At 40.0% G+C, this 21,909-nt stretch overlaps 1 protein-coding gene across 1 annotated transcript in view; it reads right to left on the reverse strand.

Moving 5' to 3' along the window:
• Positions 1 to 21,909, reverse strand: part of LOC126278388 (lipase 3-like) — a 141,980-nt gene that overhangs the window by 16,143 nt on the left and 103,928 nt on the right. The window contains exons 6-7 of the mRNA XM_049978486.1: positions 16,183 to 16,267; positions 6,760 to 6,902 (exon numbers count right to left, since the gene is read on the reverse strand). Coding sequence (XP_049834443.1) covers positions 6,760 to 6,902; positions 16,183 to 16,267 — 228 coding nt within the window. The remainder of the gene's footprint in view (positions 1 to 6,759; positions 6,903 to 16,182; positions 16,268 to 21,909) is intronic.

Consider the following 21,909-nt stretch of genomic DNA (forward strand, 5'->3'; position numbering starts at 1 on the left):
ATTTATGGAAAAAATTGTAATACCGTACTTGTGTACATGCAAAGTTCGATTTCTGTACCGTAGTTGTAAGCCACAATGGGGCCCTGAATCGTTCATTCTACGCCTCTGGACTGTTATACGATGCCTGTCAAGCGTCACTGAGCAAAGAGGCAGGCGAGCAGGCATCGGTAAGACCGAACTCACTGACTGAACGTTTTGCTTGTTCCAACTAACTTGTCTTGCAGAAGTCCAGGGCATCTGATCCTCGGCTTCGTGTAGTATGACATGAAAGCTGCATTGCAAAACACGCATGGGACACACATGGGCACTAATGGTGATATAAGTTAAGTTCAAAGTGCACTTGTCAACGAGAATTATCAAAAAACCAAGGTTATTCCATATTTTAATTCGACAAAAAGTCGTCTCTAAAAAGTGATATCAAAGCCGTTCAAGTATTATAGTGACATCATGCAAAGGTGCTAACTTCAGCTTTCAATTCTAAACGTTTGTCGCCTTAACAGTGGAAACTACATGACACCGTAGTGGTATTCCATACTGAACAATAGTATATCTGAATAGGTACGAAAGCAAGTTTCTTATGCTCTCAAAGTCAGCCAAACGTTATACTGATGGTAAGGTACTGGCTTTGTCTTTCATTCCAAAACGTTTCTCGTTCCCTGCTGATAATCCTAAATCATGTCCTCGTACAGTGGAAACTACCATCATCCACCTAGATATTTTGTATGACTTTTATGCATCAGAATTATCCTTGGAACTCTGATTTACTAGCACTTGCTGTGGGGTGATTGTGAGCTACTGGGTAGGGTGTTGGATGTTTGTCAGTTGCTGGGGGATGTTAGCGACTGTGGGTCATTGAAAACAGGCAACGGTAAATGGTAAAGAGTATTAAGTGACCAGGTAACAAGTAACAGATAATAGTAAACAGTACACAGTCTGTCACAAATCGGTAATGGGTAATGGGCATTGTGTATTGGTTAATAGTGAATGGTAAATGGTGGATGGTGAAAAGTAAATAGGTAACAGGTAATGGGTAGCAAAAAATGGGTAATCAGTTACTGGTAAGTTGCAAATGCAAATGGTAAATGGTAAATTGGAAACTGTAAATGGTAAACAGTAAATGCACATTATCTGGTTAGATTTCCCCATTACCCATTTTCCATTACCTGCTACCTGTTTAGTTATTACCCATTACCCTTGTACCACTTATCATTTGCCTTATATCATTTGTCATTACTTGTTACCAATCAGCTGTTATATTTTAATACTGGAAAATACACCACCATTAGCTGACACACAAGTACTTTGGCACTGCCCCCTCCCCCACCACCACTCTATCCGGTAGGTCCAGGTCTTAAATAGCTGACACCCCACAGCAACAGTGATCAGTGACTAGCAACGAATCAATTGACCGTCACAGGTTGTGATCAAAATTACCACTGGCGTCGGCAATACATGCTTCCAGTCCAGTAGGCTGCTGTAAAACATCGTTGCATACCATCATATGTAGTTGGTATGTCCTTGTAGACAGTGTCATTCACCTTTCCCAACGGGAAAAAGTGTACAGGCATCAAATCTGGGGAATGAGCCAGTCAAAGTACAGGACCTCTGTGTCCAACCGAACGATCTGGAAACAATTCATGAAGAAATGCTGTAGCCGGCCTGAGTGGCCGAGCGGTTCTAGGCGCTACAGTCTGGAACCGCGAAACCGCTACGGTAGCAGGTTCGAATCGTGCCTCGAGCATGGATGTGTGTGATGTCCTTAGGTTAGGTAGGTTTAATTAGTTCTACGTTCTAGGGGACTGATGACCTCAGATGTTAAGTCTCATAGTCCTCAGAGCCATTTTTGAAATGCTGTAGTACTTCGTGGAGTATGGGCCGGACAGCCATCACATTGGTGGCACAGGCACCTCCTAGTCTGTAGAGGAACGACCTCTAGCATCCGCTGAAGCTGATCTACTAGGAGGCTGCGGTACTTGTGGCCATTCAGTGTTCTTTCTACGGAAGTTGGGCCTATGAGCTGCTGATTAAGTATCCCGCACCACATGTTTATGCTGCATGGACGCTGACGTCCTACCTGAAGAAGGCGACGGGGATTGTCAACAGATCAGTAGTGCATGTTTCGGCGCCTTACCTGGCAATGATTAGTAAATGTGCTTCATCACTAAAAAGGATTCGTGATACATTGGGAGGATCCTGTCTCAATGCCCATGAACAGAAGTTAACACGATTCTCATAATAGTTTTCATGGAGAGGTGTGACAGGGATGAAAGTTATGCCGATGGAGAATGCGTAGGACCGGTGCCGCTTCCTCGTGCGATTGCGCGGGAGGCAACGTGCGGATCAACTGCAACAGCATCAAGAACGTTAATTTCCTCCTCTTCTGTCGTCGCGTCTCTCCTTCTGTTACGTTTTCTAGGTATTAAACTATCACATTCACGTAACTGCTTTAAGAGGTTGATAAATATTTGCTGAGACGGTTGATGTCTATTGGGATATCTTGCCGCATACACTGTACAAGAACGAGTTGCATTCTTCCTACACTTTCCTTACACCAATTACACCAAGAGCCTGTCTGCATTTTCTGCATTGGTAAATGCCGTAGAGTACTCAGGACCTACTGTATGGACTGTCACAGGCTAACTAACTAGCAAGTCGCAGTGCACTCAAGGAAAATTCAAGCTCACTGTAAGCAAACATAAAAACATCGTACCTATTAACTACACAGGCTGAATGGCGCATACAAACGTCGCTGTGGAAACTACTGAAAATACGATTTTCCAGTAAGAAGTGTCTGTTTGCATAAAAATATAGTATCTAAGTATTATTACAAGCTCTTTATTGGCTAACAATACGAGCCCCTAACTACCAACCATTCTGTGAATACCGCACATCAATAACGCTTTCTATTTTCGCAATGTTTGCGATGTACGTTTTAGGTAATTCATCCTGGATGGTTACAATACAATATTTTACACTGTTTCAGCATGATATAGTATTATCAGCAGAATATGACAAACGTTTTGTACTCCAATGCACCGCTAATATTCTAGCAAGGTGCATTATAATTTCTGACTGATTTTGAAAGCGGGCAGTTAAAAGTATAGCAATCCTTCCTTCTTATATTTATGAATAAGTACTAGTACTGTTTGGAATCATCAGCAGAAGATGGCACACATTATCCAGAAAGAAATTTTCACTCTGCAGCGGAGTGTGCGCTGATATTTAACTTCCTGGCAGATTAAAACTGTGTGCCCGACCGAGACTCGAACTCGGGACCTTTGCCTTTCGCGGGCAAGTGCTCTACCAACTGAGCTACCGAAGCACGACTCACGTCCGGTACTCACAGCTTTACTTCTGCCAGTATCCGTCTCCTACCTTCCAAACTTTACAGAAGCTCTTCTGCGAACCTTGCAGAACTAGCACTCCTGAAAGAAAGGATACTGCGGAGACATGGCTTAGCCACAGCCTAAGGGATGTTTCCAGAATGAAATTTTCACTCTGCAGCGGAGTGTGCGCTGATATGAAACTTCCAGGCAGATTAAAACTGTGTGCCCGACCGAGACTCGAACTCGGGACCTTTGCCTTTCGCGGGCAGGTGCTCTACCAACTGAGCTACCGAAGCACGACTCTGGTCCGGTACTCACAGCTTTACTTCTGCCAGTATCCGTCTCCTACCTTCCAAACTTTACAGAAGCTCTTCTGCGAACCTTGCAGAACTAGCACTCCTGAAAGAAAGGATACTGCGGAGACATGGCTTAGCCACAGTCTAGGGGATGTTTCCAGAATGAAATTTTCACTCTGCAAGGCAAAGGCCCCTAGTTCGAGTCTCTTTCGGGCACACAGTTTTAATCTGCCAGGAAGTTTCATGGCACACATTATGTTTAGCAAATGCAGCTAATGCCATTAGAATTTACTGAGTATAATGTTGGACTGACTTCCAAAGCATAGTAACACCAGCACAGAGACGCCGTAATATTCGGCTGACTTTGATATCGCCCTTGAATTATTGCCGAATTTTGAAGTGATAATAACGTTGTTCACTTTTGTGATTCCCGTCGACAAGTGCACTTCAAGATGTAAGTCAGGCCAGCAGTTTTGCCCATTTGTGTCTTGCTGCAGGGGGTGTACCACATTGCACTGAGCCGAGGAAGCAATGGATACCAGCAAGACAAGAGTAGCTGTGACAAACGAGACCCCGCTCAGCAAGTTCACTCTGCCGACGCCTGCCTGTCTGCTTTACACGCGTCACAGAGTACCTTAAACGTGCGTAATAATTCATGTTGTGCTCCGTTAAGCATTATGCCATCTGTTGTGTATAAATCGATCCGTGCATGAACGCAAGTGCTGTTTTACGAGATTTCTTGATAACACTTCAGTACATGTCCCAGAACATTCAGATCCATTGGATACTTTGGGCTAGCGGTTCTAGGCGCTCAGTCCGGAACCGCGCGACTGCTACGGTCGCAGGTTCGAATCCTGCCTCGGGCATGGATGTGTGTGCTGTCCTTGGGTTAGTTAGGTTTAAGTAGTTCTAAGTTCTAGGGGACTGATGACCGCAGATGTTAAGTCCCATAGTGCTCAGAGCCATTTGAACAATTTGAAACTTTGGGCACGTTGAAGGCAACTGCTCTGAGTCTACATTGTTTCATTTTAATTGTCTGTAAAATATTTTTAGATGTGGTAATATTACAAATTAAATCCTTTACATAATTTTTCGGATAAATACGTTTGAAAATGGCACAAAAAATTTCAGCCTGTCGGATACATTTGACCGTGGTCAACATGGCTGCTCTGTAGCTACCTTGTGATTGGATCTATAAAATGGTGGGCTCTGATTAGAGGGGAGGAGAGGGAGGTGGATGGGCGATTGTTACAAAGCAAAATGGGAGGAATTCAACCATCTTGAATTTTGTCGATTTTTTAAAATTTCCTACGTACATCACTATACTAACAACAAAACTGTAAAGCGGTGGTGTCTGTGTATTTGTCTGTTCGAACACGCTAAACTCCAAAACAACGAGGCGGAATGTTAAGGTGTTTTGCCAGGTAACTTAAGTCTACTTTGTGGCAATGTATAGGCTTATTTTATCAAAATCGGATGTTGCAAAAATGGTTCAAATGGCTCTGAGCACTATGGGACTTAACATCTGTGGTCATCAGTGCCCTATAACGTAGAACTACTTAAACCTAACTAACCTAAGGACATTACACATATCCATGCTCGACGCAGGATTTGAACTTGCGACCGTAGCGGTCACGTGGTTCCAGACTGAAGCGCCTAGAACCGCACGGCCACTCCGGCCGGCTCGGATGTTGCAAAACAAAATAAAAAAGACATCGAAATCTAAGGTTTTATCCACAACCATCATGTCTGTCCTTTTGTCTTTTTGAACATACAGATCTACATAACTACAAGACGAATTTCAGGGCATTATCTCTGTGAAGTTGCACGCCAAACACTATGTCTTGTGGGAACCGGAAATGGCGAGTGAGGGTTTCATGCGCAGGTGACGTTAGCTAGTGGTGTGTAACAGGCTGTGAATCTGGTCAGAGGAGAAGCGTGCTTGGGTGGCCGAAGCGCTTAAGGCAACCACTTGCGTCAAGCGAGAAATCCGGGTTCGAGTCACGTTTTGGCGCAAATTTCCGCTGTTACCATCGGATCATTTCGGTGCGCAAATGCGGCTAACATCATTGATAAACTTTGAATAGTGTCCTTTGAATGTGTAATGGCTAGAAGTACAAAATCGGGAAGTGTCCTTTCTTACTCGCCCACAGTGCATATTAGCTCAAAGAAGGAGATATCGCGTAAGATCCACACATGGAACGCACAATGCCACACCCCACACTAGAGTTGCGATATGTGGATCAATCTGACGCCTTCAGTTCACTGCCATCAATAATATTTCCTACATACCTATCTTTGTCCCATCTGTTTTTCGTCTGTTTCCAAAACTGAAAAAAAATAGCTTCGAGGTGTTCACTTTGATGGAGATGTAGCTGTGAAAGCAAAGGTGATTGAGGTTGTAGTTCCATCAGCAAAGGTTCGAATCCTGCCTTGGGCATGGATGTGTGTGATGTCCTTAGGTTGGTTAGGTTTAAGTAGTTCTAAGTTCTAGCGGACTGATGACCTCAGATGTTAAGCCCCATAGTGCTCAGAGCCAGCCAGTCCATCAGCAAAGGCAAACATTCAACAGTGACGGTACCAACAAACTGGTCTCTCATCGGGAGAACTGTGTTGGTTGCCACGCTGCATATGTCGGGCAATAAAAATGCAGACATGAAGAATAAAGATGTGGAATGTCAAAAAAGTTTGTTTTACTTAAAAAGTAGCAAGGGTTTTGCATAAAGAAGTTGGGAAATTCCTTTTGAGTATTGCTACGTAATTAGTTATACGTATATCTCCAAAAGTTCGGTTCGACACAGTCACAAGTGAGATAAACAAAGAGGACAGAGGGAAGGAGAAAGTAATTAACTGCTCTTACGTAGTTAGCAAATATCCGAAATGCTGGAAGAAGGTCACATTTGCCAGCTTGGTCTTGCCATTGAGAAGACAGTAAGGTGCTGCGTTGGTATCAGTTTCTATTCGTTGCAGTAGGTCCAGTGGTATGTCTTTGTTGACAAGGCGAAGTATGTGAAAGGTCTTCTCCACAACAAGTAACTGAAGCAAGTAACTAATCGTAGCTATGAGTGAGTAGAACTCACTTGACAGTAATAATAGATGTGATAGTAGTAGTAATAGTGAACGCCAGCACTGCGTACCTCAAAGGAGACCAGCCGGTCGCGCGTCCCTAGGAAGAAGGCGGTGGGCAGTGTCGAGTTGATGACGTGGTAGGCCGGCGGCTGCTCGCTGCCGTACTTCCTGAGGTTCTCCTCCGGGCCAAAGTCGAACGCCTGCAGGCGCTCTGGGGGCGACAAGAGGGACACTGTGTCATCCTACCTGCGCTGCGAGTACTGTGCGTATGTGTAAGGAGACGGGACAAGCCATTGCGAGGATATCAACGTCAGTAGCCGCACAAATAAACAGATAAGGCGGTTCAACTTCACTGCGTGTTCAATGGGCCTCCTTTGTCACCCTCTATCACGTGATTAACTACATCCGTTGTATGTACAGACAAACTGTGTTTGTTGTTTGTTCTTTAAATTGAAGGAGGAGGGGGAGCAAATGAAAGGTAAGGTATTATTGATATCAGCTGCATCAGGGCTTTGTGGGGCATCAGTGGTGACGGGCGAAATATGTGCCGCACTGTGACTGAAACCCGGGATTCCCTGGTTACTAGGCAATTGCGTTAACCACTGCTCAACTCCGGACACAGTGTTTGTGGCAACTGCGTGGACTATCTCGATACGCCTCTCGGCCGACACCTGTTCCCACCTAGCGAAACCTGTCAGTAGACCCTGTCAATGTCCTCGATGGATGCCTACTACTTAGAGATTCCGCCAGGAGGTCAGACCTAACCGCACTGAGTGTGATTCACTTCGATGGACAATGGATCCACAACATTTAGTGGGGATGCGCTGCTACGTCCGACCTCCTACCGGAATCTCTGAGCAGCGGGGATGGGGACGTGGACAGGGACTGCAGATAGGTGGCGTTAGGTAAGAAAATGGGTCGGCCCAGAGACATGCTGAGACAGACCAAGCAATGGGGGTAGACGCTGTGTCCAGGTGGTGCAATGGTTAACATTATTACCTAGAAAGCAGGAAATAAAAGATTCGAATCCTGGGCTGGTACACTTTTTTGTTCGTCGCCACTGACGCCACACAACGTCCTGATGCTGCTGATATCAACAATGCCTTCTCTTCCTTATCCTTTCTCCCCCCTCCACCTTCAGTTTACATAATACATTTCACAGCTAGGGGTTCTGCATGCTCTCTGTTCTTTCAGACATATCCGAAAAAACAGACGCCATGCATTCATATAACTTATTAATTTTTTAGGCAACAGTGCAACACATAAATGAAGTGACATCTTGTACTGATCGTAGAATACTAGCGTTCAACACAGGACAGATTGGTGTATATACATATGCATATCTCTGTACATATGTATAAGGGGTGATGATAAGATTTCCATTCGAGGCTGTTGCTGCAGTGTATATGGAATGTACCGCAACTCCGACGCTGGTATATAAGGTAGGCAATATTCGTGTCTTTACAATGTATGTGAGGTACATATGGAAACCTGAACAACGGCGACGTTGTTACCAAATGCCTCCAAACAGGACCAACATGCTGTTATTCTTTTCATGGCTGCCGATGGACAAACCCTGGTAGAGCAATGTGTGTGTGGGGGTCAACACGTCTCTCGAAAATCACAGCTGTGGAATTTTGCGCAAACTTCCGTGCTGGTCGCGATTCGACACAACACGCTACTCGATATCACAGACCAGGCTTATCAGCTTCGCCAACAGAAGTGGGAGACACTCAGGCACCCTCCCTATAGTCCTCACCTCTCAAAATGCAATTATCGCACCGACTATTCCTTAAAAGGGCCTTGAAAAGTCGACGATTTCAATCGGATGAGGCTGTGCAGCAGGAGATTACAGACATCTTCACATAGCAGGACATGCTGTTTTATCAAATTGGGATCTTCAACCTGGTGTGTTGCTGGGAGAATTGTGTCAATGACCACGGCGATTCAGCCTGATTGATATGCCGATTTTGAACTTTACGGCGTTTGAGTGGAAATTTTTTCATTGCCACTTACATAATATGTAAGCACTGCTGTGCTAGAGCCCTACACAATTATTACCTATAGTCCACTTTCGAGAATCTCCGCAGAGAAAATAAAAATTTTTCGTTTTAAAAATACACGACCATTTTGGTAAAGGACATTGGTAAAACACGAATGGTCAAAAAGCTCAAGTATGTTATCAAACAAAGATAGCTTAATAAAATGGATTAAATATATGATTAAATGAAAGGATACAAAAAACGGAAGCAGCATATCAAACCTAAGGAAGGGATGAAATAAATCCTAAGTCCTTAATATGAGAATTACTCTGAAACTAGTAGCCAAATGTGGTAGACTGCAATGGTGTCGGATTTGTCATTTCTCGAACTAAGATACTAAAAACCAATGCATAAATGAGAAAAAAGTATCAGGTAAGAACAGCTAAAGTTATTAATTTATTCATAACATTAAGCACAACCATTGTGAAAAAAAGTGTTGATTACCTATCCAAAAGGAAAGAGGGCCTAGAATTAACAAAACATGAAGGTGGAATTTTAACCTTACTATTCTCTGCTTTACCATTTATATTTGATACTACTTCAATAGCTGCAGCTAATGCAAATGCAGTTATAAATAAAAAAGATTGTAAAGAATTAGAAGAACAGAAAAAGACATAATTTAGCAATGGAAGAGAAAGGAAGTGGAATAACAAAGGTAAAAAAAATGATCAAATAAATAGTCAATAAATTAGTAATACTTTACCTAATTTTAATATACAAAAAGTAGCTAAACAATTAAAAATTAAATATTTTTGTTATGTTTCTATGTCTGTTGAATAAACCAAAACTTTTGGGATCTGGAATAATAAATTTAGATAAATCTAATCATGTTGTACTCATAGAAGTTGTCATTACAAGAACAAAGAAATAAAACTTATTTTTGTTTCATTTGAAGGAAATATACCAAAACAACTAATAAATTGTTTAGGAACAATTACTTATATTATAACATCAAAAGGATACCAAATTTTAACAGATTTGTTTGTGGTCAAATGTATTTCTTTGTTCTAAAAAGATTATCTATTAATTAATGATATTTCAAATTTTATAAATGGAAGTTTTTGGAAATAGATAAATAAAAAATGAATGGAGGATTTAAAAATAATTTAGCATCAGTTGAAGCAGTTAATGTAGAAGCTATAATTAATCAAAAATAGATAATTTACCTAATCAATTTAATTAGGAATTATCTAAAACCTTAAACAATCTATAGGATATATTGATTTTAAAGGTAGAAGATATAATAGATCCTATGAGTAGTTACAAAACAGTATTTTGCAGCTGAATATGTTACAAAACAAAAATATACAACTGTTTTAACATTGTTGAACAATTATGGTAATAAAATGAAAAGATTAATTAACACAATGAAAGAACTCCTTACCTTACAAAAAAGGAAATGGAGAAAGCTTTTTCAGATTATTTCCCAAAATCAGGCTTAACTACATACTTAAAAGAATTAAGTAATCTTAAGGTAAAGTAACAATAAGCAAATAAATGAATTTACATTTATGTCAGGGAGCCAAACAGAACTGGGTAATTTTGAGAATGGATTTATTACAAAAAGTTGTTGTTATTGGTAAAAATTTATGTAAACGTTTTTTATTTAAATATTACGATTTTTCGACAAGTATTTCTGACAACATTTAACGAATAACTCTTGACATCCAAACAATAAAAATATTGCAAAAATCTAATTTTCTAACTATGAGGGACAATATTCTGTTAAAATTGTTCTACTTTGCTATTTTTAAGATCTAAAAACGAAATCATTAAGATGGAAAAATTTATTAGTTTTTATTTTCGTAAATGCTTAGTTAAAATAATTTGTCAATTGTGCAAACAAGAAAAGGAAATTTACAAGGAAATAGAAATTAAAAATAAGAATACCCTTTGATAGACAAATTGTTGGGATTGTATAAAATTACAGAAGATAAGAATACAGAAAAAATAAATCAGAATATGTAAAAGTACATTAATAAGTGGATTAGAAGAACAATTACTTATGAAAATATAACTTAAAGATTACAAAATTCTACTACATTTGATCATAGCTGTAAATATAATCAAGTAAAAAAAGAGAAAAAAGCATTCAATTATCTGATAGATAAAAAAGGTGTTTTCAAAAAGTTGGAAGTTTTTGTTTCTAAAGTGTGCATACACCTCAAAAATTATTATATCATGAACAACAGTGAATATGCTTAGTTTTTTACTACATTATTTGATTTTCTTACTCTTGTATGCAACTATTAAATTCACGTAAGGAATTATTCTTATGATCTATTATTTTGTTTGGGATTGACTTACCATGATCAACTGATAAATCATTAATTTGATCTTGTAATATAAATATGTTAATCATCATCAGAACTTAAAACTATTTTATTACATTCAACTGTTTACAGATTAAACTTAAATGATCTAATTAAATTTATTTTTCTATACTATTCTCTTTTGTAATGCAAAAGGTTTTTATAAGCATCAAAAGTAATTTCGTTTTAAGCAGGTTTTATAACTGTTTTAGATATTTTATATTCTTGATCTGCTACTTACTAATTATACTTTCTCAGTCTTAAAATAACATGTCCTAACATAATTTCTAGACAGTTTTCATCTTTCATTTTTCCTAAGACTTTCTTGTTTGCGTACAGAATTTCATAAATAATATCTTTTGAATAAACGCTTATGCCAAGTTCGCTTATCACAGATTTCACACCTTTACATGTATAAATCTACATTTTTATGTCATTAATAAAAGAATCAGTATTATCGCCATATTTTTGTGAAAATTACATTATAATAAAAATCGTTCATTTATATTTTCGAAATAATTGATTTCTCATTTGAATGTAAATTGGTTGTTAAATTATTTTATTTTTTTCACATAGACTGCATTTAGATTCTCTGAAAATATGGTAGCATGTTCATAATTTAGTTTTAAAATATATTTCGTATATTTTTCTGGATCTGTTATTATTATTTCACTATTTTTCTTCTTCTAATATTTGCCATTGTTTCTCCAATTACTGCATTATTCATAAACTTACAGGAAGGTTTTGCAAATTCGTTAGCTGCAGCTTTTCTCATGTCTTTTCTAAAATAAATATATTTTTTCAACCAACTTGTTTATCAAATTATAATACTCTATGCATTTTTCTTAAATTTTAACCAAGATTTGAACACTGTTTAAGATTTTCTCCTTGTTGTTCTAATGGTAAATTTTTGTGTAAAGCCCAAAGTTTTTCGGATACTCGAAATCATCTTCTGAAATGTAACCATATGTACTATCATCTAATATTTGAAGTTTTTCCAGTGCTTAAAATTTGAATCTGTCCATTCCAGTCTTTTAAATGATAGAATTGAGACAGTGCATAATCATATAAATTATTTGTGTGTATGTATGCCATATACTGTGATTGTTTTCTTGGTTTATAATTTTCATACATTTATTATTTAATTTAGTATATCTTGGTTTACTTTGAGAAATACCACCTCGAATTGCTTTTCAAGAAAAAAAACGTATCATGATTGTGTTATAAATCTAATTCATTTTTTTCATTTCTAACATAGAATCCCAAGGCAGACCAGGTGTTGTAAACGACCAATATGGATCGAGTTCATAAATGTATCTCTACAATATTCCAAAGTATCTGATAGTATTAAAACATATACATAATTTTGTGTATTCATCTAAATTTTTGATATTTAATTGTTTTCATTAGTTTTGCAGTTAATTTAGTCTAAATCGAAAAGCATTCTTACTTATGTAGTTCTGCTCCTCGTAATTTTTATTCACAGTTCATATATTGATAAGGATAAACTCCTTTCTTCATCATTATATCAATTGTTCAAGTTTAAAATATTTTGCTGTTTCTTTTGTTCGATTAGAAGATAATTTATCAATACTCGTAGGAAAAAATTAAAACATGGCCCAAAATCATAATTTTAATCCATCTTCATCCTCTTTACTAAAAGAAATATATTTTTGTTTGTTATTTGGAATAGCATTAATATCTGGATCACCTATTCCTAAAACTTTGACAGACAAACGAACATCGCAATTTGCTAAATTGTGAATATAAATCAGAATAAAATTATGATTTTAATAATTAAGATTAGGATCTTTATGAGCACTTCCTCCATATTTTCCTGTTAAATGAGAATGACATCTTACTTTTTTTGCCTTGTAGTAAATTTCTTTAGACAAAGAAATCAAGTTTTTTCGTTTGTAAAATTTATTTTTTCTTCATTTGTCAGTATCATTCGAATATTTTAAACATATATTTCAGCTGTTTCTTTAGATTCTTGTTTTAACATTTCAACAAATTTTTTCACTGCATCTTTACCAGTATATGTTAGAGGTATTTTATAATTATAGATAGAATATTCAGCATAATAGCTGAATGAAAAATGTACATGCTTCCGACATTTATTAATATAAGCTTTTTCAGGATGTGGTTGACTAATGTTACCATCCTTTAAAAGGTATACGAAATCTATATAAATTAGAAAAGGTACTCCTAATTTTTAAATTTAATTTTTTGAAGTTTCAGTGGCATTTGTTTCTTTGTGCTCTACAATACTTTTAGAGATTGTTTAATTTTTCTTCTGAATAGAAATTTTGTAAACATCCATTATATGGCTATATTCACATTCATTTTTAATTGATTCTGAACTAATTAAGTGAGAGCTTTTATCCAACAATAATGAGAATAATTTTCTTCTTGAATTAAAGTAAGATTAACTTGTTTTTCTTGCTTATTTTTTGTATGCTGAAGAGAAAGCACAATACATCTTTCATAGTAAGTGTAAACATTTATTAAAATATTCGACTTCTTTTCAAATTTTGGAGTGTCTGTTAAGTGAACAGGAAAATTAATTTTCCCCTTTTCAAATATTTCATCTAATTATAATCCAATATTTCTATATTTACAAACTGTTTCTCCATCATGATCAACATGATGTAAAGCTGGTTTTACTGAATAAAGAAAATTTTTGAACTGTATTTTTTATATTAATTACAGCACTATTATCTATAGTTTCTTTGGTATATCTATATAAGAAGAACCAGAAATTGTTACGTGCTATTAACCATTTATTATAAACTACCTACATGAAATAAAGTCGAAACAGATTTTCTTCATTGCATTTCTTCAATTTCTGTTGATAGTTTGTTGATTTTTCATAATCAAACTTCAATGCCATGCTTTAAAATTAAATTCTTGTATTTCATCTAGTCTTTTAAAATTACAATTAAATTTTATGTTAGCTTTAATCGTTGTTTATTAAAATATTCTTGATTTTAGTCATTACTTCTTGTTTAATTTGATTAAAGACTGTTGTGGTTCAACAATATTATGAACATTATTAATTCCAAATATTCCTACCCTAATTTAAAAGCAGGCCTTTTCTAGTAGTTCTAGTAATCATCTAGAAAATTGTAATCTGATAAGCTTTTCAGATAGTTTTTTGTTTACCTTCTTGATATTTATCTATTAGAAACTTTTGAAAATAATTCTCATTACTAATATGAGCCTCAGATGTACTAATATTATCAATCAATTGTTATTTGTTAAGTTTAGAATAACTTTTTTATTATTTCATTTAGCAGATTTTACAAAGGTCATCTAAGGATTTTTTATTCAATTAGTTGTCATTATTATTTATAGTGTCCTCAGATTTTTCAATAAGAGTGTTTATATGCTGTTTGTTAAGTTTAGAATAATTTTTTAAATTTAATATTGTTGACAGGTTTTCGAACAGAATCTACTAATTTTTCTTTATTAAGTTTTGAATAATTCTTTAAATTTATAGTTTTACAAATTGATCGATATCATTTTATAGTTTTGTATCCTAGTACACTCTTCTTCATTTCGTTCCTGTTAAAATCAATAAGAGTGTTTATATGCTGTTTGTTAAGTTTAGAATAATTTTTTTAATTTAATATTGTTGACAGGTTTTCGAACAGAATCGACTAATTTTTCTTTATTAAGTTTTGAATAATTCTTTAAATTTATTGTTTTACAAATTGATCGAAATCATTTTATAGTTTTGTATCCTAGTACTCTATTCTTCATTTCGTTCCTGTTAAAATCAATAAGAGTGTTTATATGCTGTTTGTTAAGTTTAGAATAATTTTTTAAATTTAATATTGTTGACAGGTTTTCGAACAGAATCGACTAATTTTTCTTTATTAAGTTTTGGATAATTCTTTAAATTTATTGTTTTACAAATTGATCGAAATCATTTTATAATTTTGTATCCTAGTACTCTCTTCTTCATTTCGTTCCTGTTAAAATCAATAAACTCCAAGAGACCTTGGCTTGTTAAATTTGAATTATCATTTTCTTCACAATAACATTTTAAATATATATAACTTTACCCTGCAACCCATGTCTCTGCCAGAACCATTTTGTGGAGATTAAATCAGGCTGGTATGTTTGCTTGGATGCCTGTTACATGAATTCAACTTCAATCATGCCATTTTCAAGAAACAGTTCATTGTTGTAGGGAGCATGTTGGTTGGGGTCAGCAACAATGGTCCAGAATGATGTACTCCCACGAATCCCACTTTATTGTGGAAAGTGATCCTGGACACCAGTTAGTGCTGATAAAGGGGGGAATACGTTACAGACCACAGAAGGTTCATGAACATCATTGGTATGACCTTGGCGCTATGCTGTTGACTGGTATTATTCACAATGGGTCAACACTGATGTATAGATTTGCGCGAGGTACTGTTGCAGTGCAGTGGTACTGTAGAGACAGTATTCTCAATCGTGTCCATCTGTTTATGGAAGACAAGGCCCGCCCAGAGAGGACAGTGACATGTTGGACTGTGAAGATATTGGATGTATGGAATGGCCTGCATATTTCCGGACTTAAACCCTATACGGCATGTCTGAAACACTCTTGGCAGACGTATTTATCGGGGAACACTCCCTCTCTGAACCGTGAAAGAACTGAAAATCGCCTGGAGACAGGACTAGGGCAATACACCCAAAGTAGCCCTGAAGTAAGAGCAACAGCTGTGTAACGTGCATTAGTGCCCAAGGAGAGCATATTCGTTACTCGGAATCCGATACCAACTTTTGTGTTGGGAGTCTGACCTGTGATATAGGTGAACGTTATTTATGTCTGTTATCTTGCTTTCCTGTGTGGTGAGAGCTGTATCATTTATCGTTATAAGTGTGTCACTCCACCTTTGATATGTATGTATTGTGTTTCATGTCATCTATCATTGCCTGTAGTTACTCCTGTCCAATAATGTCTCTGTCCCTTACCAGTTATCAAATACTGTAGGCCCCGGAAAAAACATCACATAGCATGTTTGAACCATGTATTATTCCAGACAATGTTATCTTACTACGTCAACCATATCGGCACAAGAAGAACCAAATTAGTAATAGAGAAGGATGGGATGATGTTTCTGCAGAATGTGGTACTTACTGGCCCTGATGTTCTGGAGGTAGTGAGCGATTGTAGTGGTGGGCATGCCACAGGAGACGTGCGCAGCGATCGCGGGCAGCCGGTTCTGAAATGTACCGTGAGTTGTCAGTCATTGCATCCAATATATACACATTTCACGCACACAGAAGAGGGGAAATAGAAGGGAGGGTGGGCTGGCGTACAGTGGCAGCAGCACGCCCAGCGGCGTAGAGGTTACGAGAGTACCGATAGAGGCCAATGGCAAGAAGTGTCGCCAACCCCCTCTCAGCCGCGAGTATTTAGGATCGCCGTTGCGAAATGGAGGGCCAGTTTTAGCCAGTTAGTTCGAGGCAGTTATGACAGTTAGTTCGTGACTGTACGCCGTGGACTTCCACCGTGTTATTGAGATGGAGCTGAAGACAGTTTAGCAGACAGACAGCAAACACATAGCAACATTAGGGTGAACGTGGCGAACCTCCACTTCAGAGAGCTTGTACCACATATCATGGAAACTTAAAGTTAAGTACGAAATGCCATAAAAGGTGGCGACGAGTATAATTCAGAAGATTTTGCTTGCTTCTCTTATTTTTCAGATCGCAGAGGTTTATAATTGCATATTTGTTGTTGAGTTCTTGCATGTATACCACGAGGGGAGCTGCAGAACTAATCAAATTTCTCTTCTCAGGGGGTTTGCTTGCTTGCTTTTTTGCTGTAACTTACTTGTGAAATCCATGGCTACCACGCCCCTTCCGCCCCCTGCCCCCGCCCCTCAGACGCAGACAACCTATGTTATGGATCTAACACAAGCTTTAGACTTTCAGACCCAACAAATTGCTTCCTTGCTGACAATGGTACAACAATTTCTGGCTACACAAGCAACAGCGGCCGCACAACCGACTGACCGAGACGCCGAAAAAGTGCCGCAGCCCAGCATACCTACGTACTGGCAATTTAATGAGACACAAGAGGAATGGCACGAATACCTGACACAGTTCCAAGCTCATCGCGCCGTTCATCGTATTCAAGGTATTGCAAATCTATAATACTTTCTCTCGATGGCAGAGCCCCCAGTGTTCAGTTTAATAAAAAAAACTTTTCCCAACTGCGTCTCCCGACGAACTAAGTTATGACGAAGTAATGGCTGCATAAACCAAGTACTAAGACCAACAAGTTCACGTATCTACAGCCAGGTATCAGCTTTTTCGTTTGCAGAAAAAGCCGGAACTGGTGTACTGTCAGTGGTATACAGAATTAACGGGCATGACTAGGAAGTGTAAATTTAAGTGTAGTTGTGGCAACTTTTACTGTGACCTAGTATATCCTGTGGCTGAATATTGCGCGCCTGTCTCGTACAGGAACGTGCATGCCAGTAAGGTTGACTTTCAGCTGAATGACACCATGAGAATTGTAATGGGCACCCTGAGATCAACCGCACTACCTTGGCTGTCTGCTCTCGGTAGCATCACCCAATCACGTTTGAGACGACAAGAGGCAGCGGCCCACGTGCTGGAAAAGATTAATAACGTAAAGCTTTCCCAAAGGCTACCCGCTCAGGAAATAGTGCTCAATCCACACTGCAAGCGTCTCAAATCAAGAAAACCATTCTGGACAGCTCGAGAATCCGAAACATTCAAGACTGAAGATGTGTGGAAGGAGAAATGGGAAAACGACACCAGCATACTTCGCTGTGGCTTCGATGACCCTATATGCATACCAGGCTTCCAATTACCTAGAACAACCTGGTGTCTGCTCCACAGAATCCGATGTGGACATTGAAGAACTATATCCTTCACTTACATATTGGGACTCTCAGACTCCCCAATGTGCGACTGTGGAGCAGCAGAACAATGTTGAGCACATTGTAGAGGAATGTTCCAATAGATGTTTTAGTGGAGGCTGGAACGACGTAATCAACGCCGCACCAACAGCACTGGATTGGGTAGACTCTCTGGATATCAGTTTGTGAAATAATTGGTGACCATAACTCCTGCACGTGAGGCAATACTGACCACACAACTTATCTTAGAAAATAGGAAAGGCAAACCTACGTTTCTAGCATTTGTAGACTTGGAGAAAGCTTTTGACAATTCTGGAACCGCGCGCCGCGGATTTTGAATCCCTGCCAGACGTCATGGACGTCGAAGACCACTAGAGGTCTCTGCACCATCACGTCATAAGCTGTGGCGGCGCGCGCCTCCTGGCCCGCTTTTAGTGTGAGGGCGCCACAGTGGATCACGTGGTCCCAGCGGCCAATAGCGGCGCGCCCGATAGACTACTTAAGCGCCGGTCTCTCGCTTAGCCAGCCAGTCTAATCTCGCGTACTTCTGTGGACACATCGCCTCGCGTTAGACAACTTATTTACTTTCTTGTTCTGTGTACGAGTGGACGTTTTTGTTAGGTTTCCTTGTGACTTCGTTGTTCGATCTTGTTGTTCATTCTGTCCTTCGTTGGTCGTGTCAGTCCTCACCCATTGTGTTGTTGTACGCGGACCTCTTTTCCGGGTCCCGCCACGCTTTCCGTCATTTCAATCCCGCGACCATCCCGGTCGCAGATACAACAATGTTGACTGGAATACTCTCTTTCAACTTCTGAAGGTGGCAGGGGTAAAATACAGGGAGCGTTTCCGAAGAAGAGAAATTTGTTAACATCGAGTATAGATTTAAGTGTCAGGAAGTCGTTTCTGGAAGTATTTGTATGGAGTGTAGCCATGTATGGTGCTACAGAAGAATGCTGAAGATTAGATGGGTACATCACATAACTAATGAGGAGGTATTGAATAGAATTGGAGAGAAGGGAAATTTGTGGCACAACTTGACTAAAAGAAGGGATCGATGGGTGGGGCATATTCTGAGGCATCAAGGTATCACAAGTTTAGTATTGGAGGGCAGTGTCGAGGGTAAAAATCGTAGAGGGAGACTAAGAGATGAATACACTAAACAGATTCAGAAAGATGTAGGTTGCAGTAGGCACTGGGAGATGAAGCAACTTGCACAGGATAGAGTAGCATGGAGAGCTGCATCAAACCAGTCTCAGGACTGACGACCACAACAACAACATCAACTCCTGTACATTCCATTTGTTATGTATAAATATTTATTTTGTATTGTGTAAATATCGCTGAAAACTGCATGTGTATTTCCATACGATAAATAAATCATAATAACTGTGACCTCTTGATTCGAGATGCTATAACATTCAATGTCCCCGATAGAAGAATACGGGAACAGATCTTAAAGTGCTCTGATCCTTCACTTTATCAAATGTTGCAAATCTTAGAGCAATACGATTCGGGTGCCATAGTGGCAAGTTTGATCAGGTCCCAATTTGTCGGGTCGAGTCACCCCTAGCTTGCGACCGCCCCAAGCAGCCACAACAGCGAGCGTGTACACATCACGGTGGACAGCCTCGTAAGGATGTAAACAAGCCGGTGAACTTAGTGAAGTCTTGGCCTAGTTGTTATCCTCGCCATAAAAGAAAAGATTGCCCATCACGTAACGTAACGTGTTTCATCTGCGGAAAAAGGGCCATCTCCAAACAGTTTGTTTTTGCAACGGCACAAAACCGCCCATTTCGGCCGCTCCAAAAAAAAACACGCTGGTGCACATGCAGTGAACTTTGTGTTTTCCAAATCTGCAACAGGTTGTGACAAAAGTTCGATTAAAGTTGTGTCCCCTTCTCGCCCTAGTGTGGTACAATGACGTTCTAACAAACTATATGTATCATTCCGCATTCCAGGCCGTCGTGTGAACTTTAAGTTACACACAGGTGCCTCAGTAACTTTGCTGAATTGTGCCGCGTACGAACAGTCCGGCTCACCTCGCCCTTCTAAATCTAGCAAGCACCTCATTGCTTACAGCGGACAGGAAATTCCAGCGCTTAGACAGAGTAGTTTGCTTGCCATGTAGCAGGACCAACACGAATTCTTACTTTTCGTGGGTTAATAACACAGAGTACTAGTCAACTACAGTGGCCAAAGCTTCGTTTGTACTCTAAAATGCAAAGATGTACACTCCTGGAAATTGAAATAAGAACACCGTGAATTCATTGTCCCAGGAAGGGGAAACTTTATTGACACATTCCTGGGGTCGGATACATCACATGATCACAGTGACAGAACCACAGGCACATAGACACAGGCAACAGAGCATGCACAATGTCGGCACTAGTACAGTGTATATCCACCTTTCGCAGCAATGCAGGCTGCTATTCTCCCATGGAGATGATCGTAGATATGCTGGATGTAGTCCTGTGGAACGGCTTGCCATGCCATTTCCACCTGGCGCCTCAGTTGGACCAGCGTTCGTGCTGGACGTGCAGACCGCGTGAGACGACGCTTCATCCAGTCCCAAACACGCTCAATGGGGGACAGATCCGGAGATCAGGGTAGTTGACTTACACCTTCTAGAGCACGTTGGGTGGCACGGGATACATGCGGACGTGCATTGTCCTGTTGGAACAGCAATTTCCCTTGCCGGTCTAGGAATGGTAGAACGATGGGTTCGATGACGGTTTGGATGTACCGTGCACTATTCAGTGTCCCCTCGACGATCACCAGAGGTGTACGGCCAGTGTAGGAGATCGCTCCCCACACCATGACGCCGGGTGTTGGCCCTGTGTGCCTCGGTCGTATGCAGTCCTGATTGTGGCGCTCACCTGCACGGCGCCAAACACGTATACGACCATCATTGGCACCAAGGCAGAAGCGACTCTCATCGCTGAAGACGACACGTCTCCATTCGTCCCTCCATTCACGCCTGTCGCGACACCACTGGAGGCGGGCTGCACGATGTTGTGGCGTGAGCGGAAGACGGCCTAACGGTGTGCGGGACCGTAGCCCAGCTTCATGGAGACGGTTGCGAATGGTCCTCGCCGATACCCCAGGAGCAACAGTGTCCCTAATTTGCTGGGAAGTGGCGGTGCGGTCCCCTATGGCACTTCGTAGGATCCTACGGTCTTGGCGTGTATCCGTGCGTCGCTGCGGTCCGGTCGCAGGTCGACGGGCACGTGCACCTTCCGCCGACCACTGGCGACAACATCGATGTACTGTGGAGACCTCACGCCCCACGTGTTTAGCAATTCGGCGGTACGTCCACCCGGCCTCCCGCAAGCCCACTATACGCCCTCGCTCAAAGTCCGTCAACTGCACATACGGTTCACGTTCACGCTGTCGCGGCATGCTACCAGTGTTAAAGACTGCGATGGAGCTCCGTATGCCACGGCAAACTGGCTGACACTGACGGCGGCGGTGCACAAATGCTGCGCAGCTAGCGCCATTCGACGGCCAACACCGCGGTTCCTGGTGTGTCCGCTGTGCCGTGCGTGTGATCATTGCTTGTACAGCCCTCTCACAGTGTCCGGAGCAAGTATGGTGGGTCTGACACACCGGTGTCAATGTGTTCTTTTTTCCATTTCCAGGAGTGCATATAGCAGATGGAAACAATGTTTGAGGAACCGCTTTTGTACAATTGTAAACACCTAGTCCACTGGTGATATTTTGTGTAAGTGTTTGTTTGTCACTGTAGTATACCTAGCATATGGAGTAGGTCTGGAATATTGTTCAAACGAGTATCCACCGAAATTAGGTCTGGGCTAATGTCTAAAGGTGTACCACATTCATGAAATTCAGAATTGTGTTCCTAGAAAGACCTACCAACATTAGGTCTAGGACAGCTTTCACTCCCACCCTCCCTTCACCATCGCCCTCTCCCTCCATGACGAAGCAACAAGTATTCCTAACTGAGCTGTTTG

Source organism: Schistocerca gregaria, chromosome 6 (genome assembly GCF_023897955.1).
Source record: "Schistocerca gregaria isolate iqSchGreg1 chromosome 6, iqSchGreg1.2, whole genome shotgun sequence".
NCBI classification, from domain to species: domain Eukaryota; kingdom Metazoa; phylum Arthropoda; class Insecta; order Orthoptera; family Acrididae; genus Schistocerca; species Schistocerca gregaria.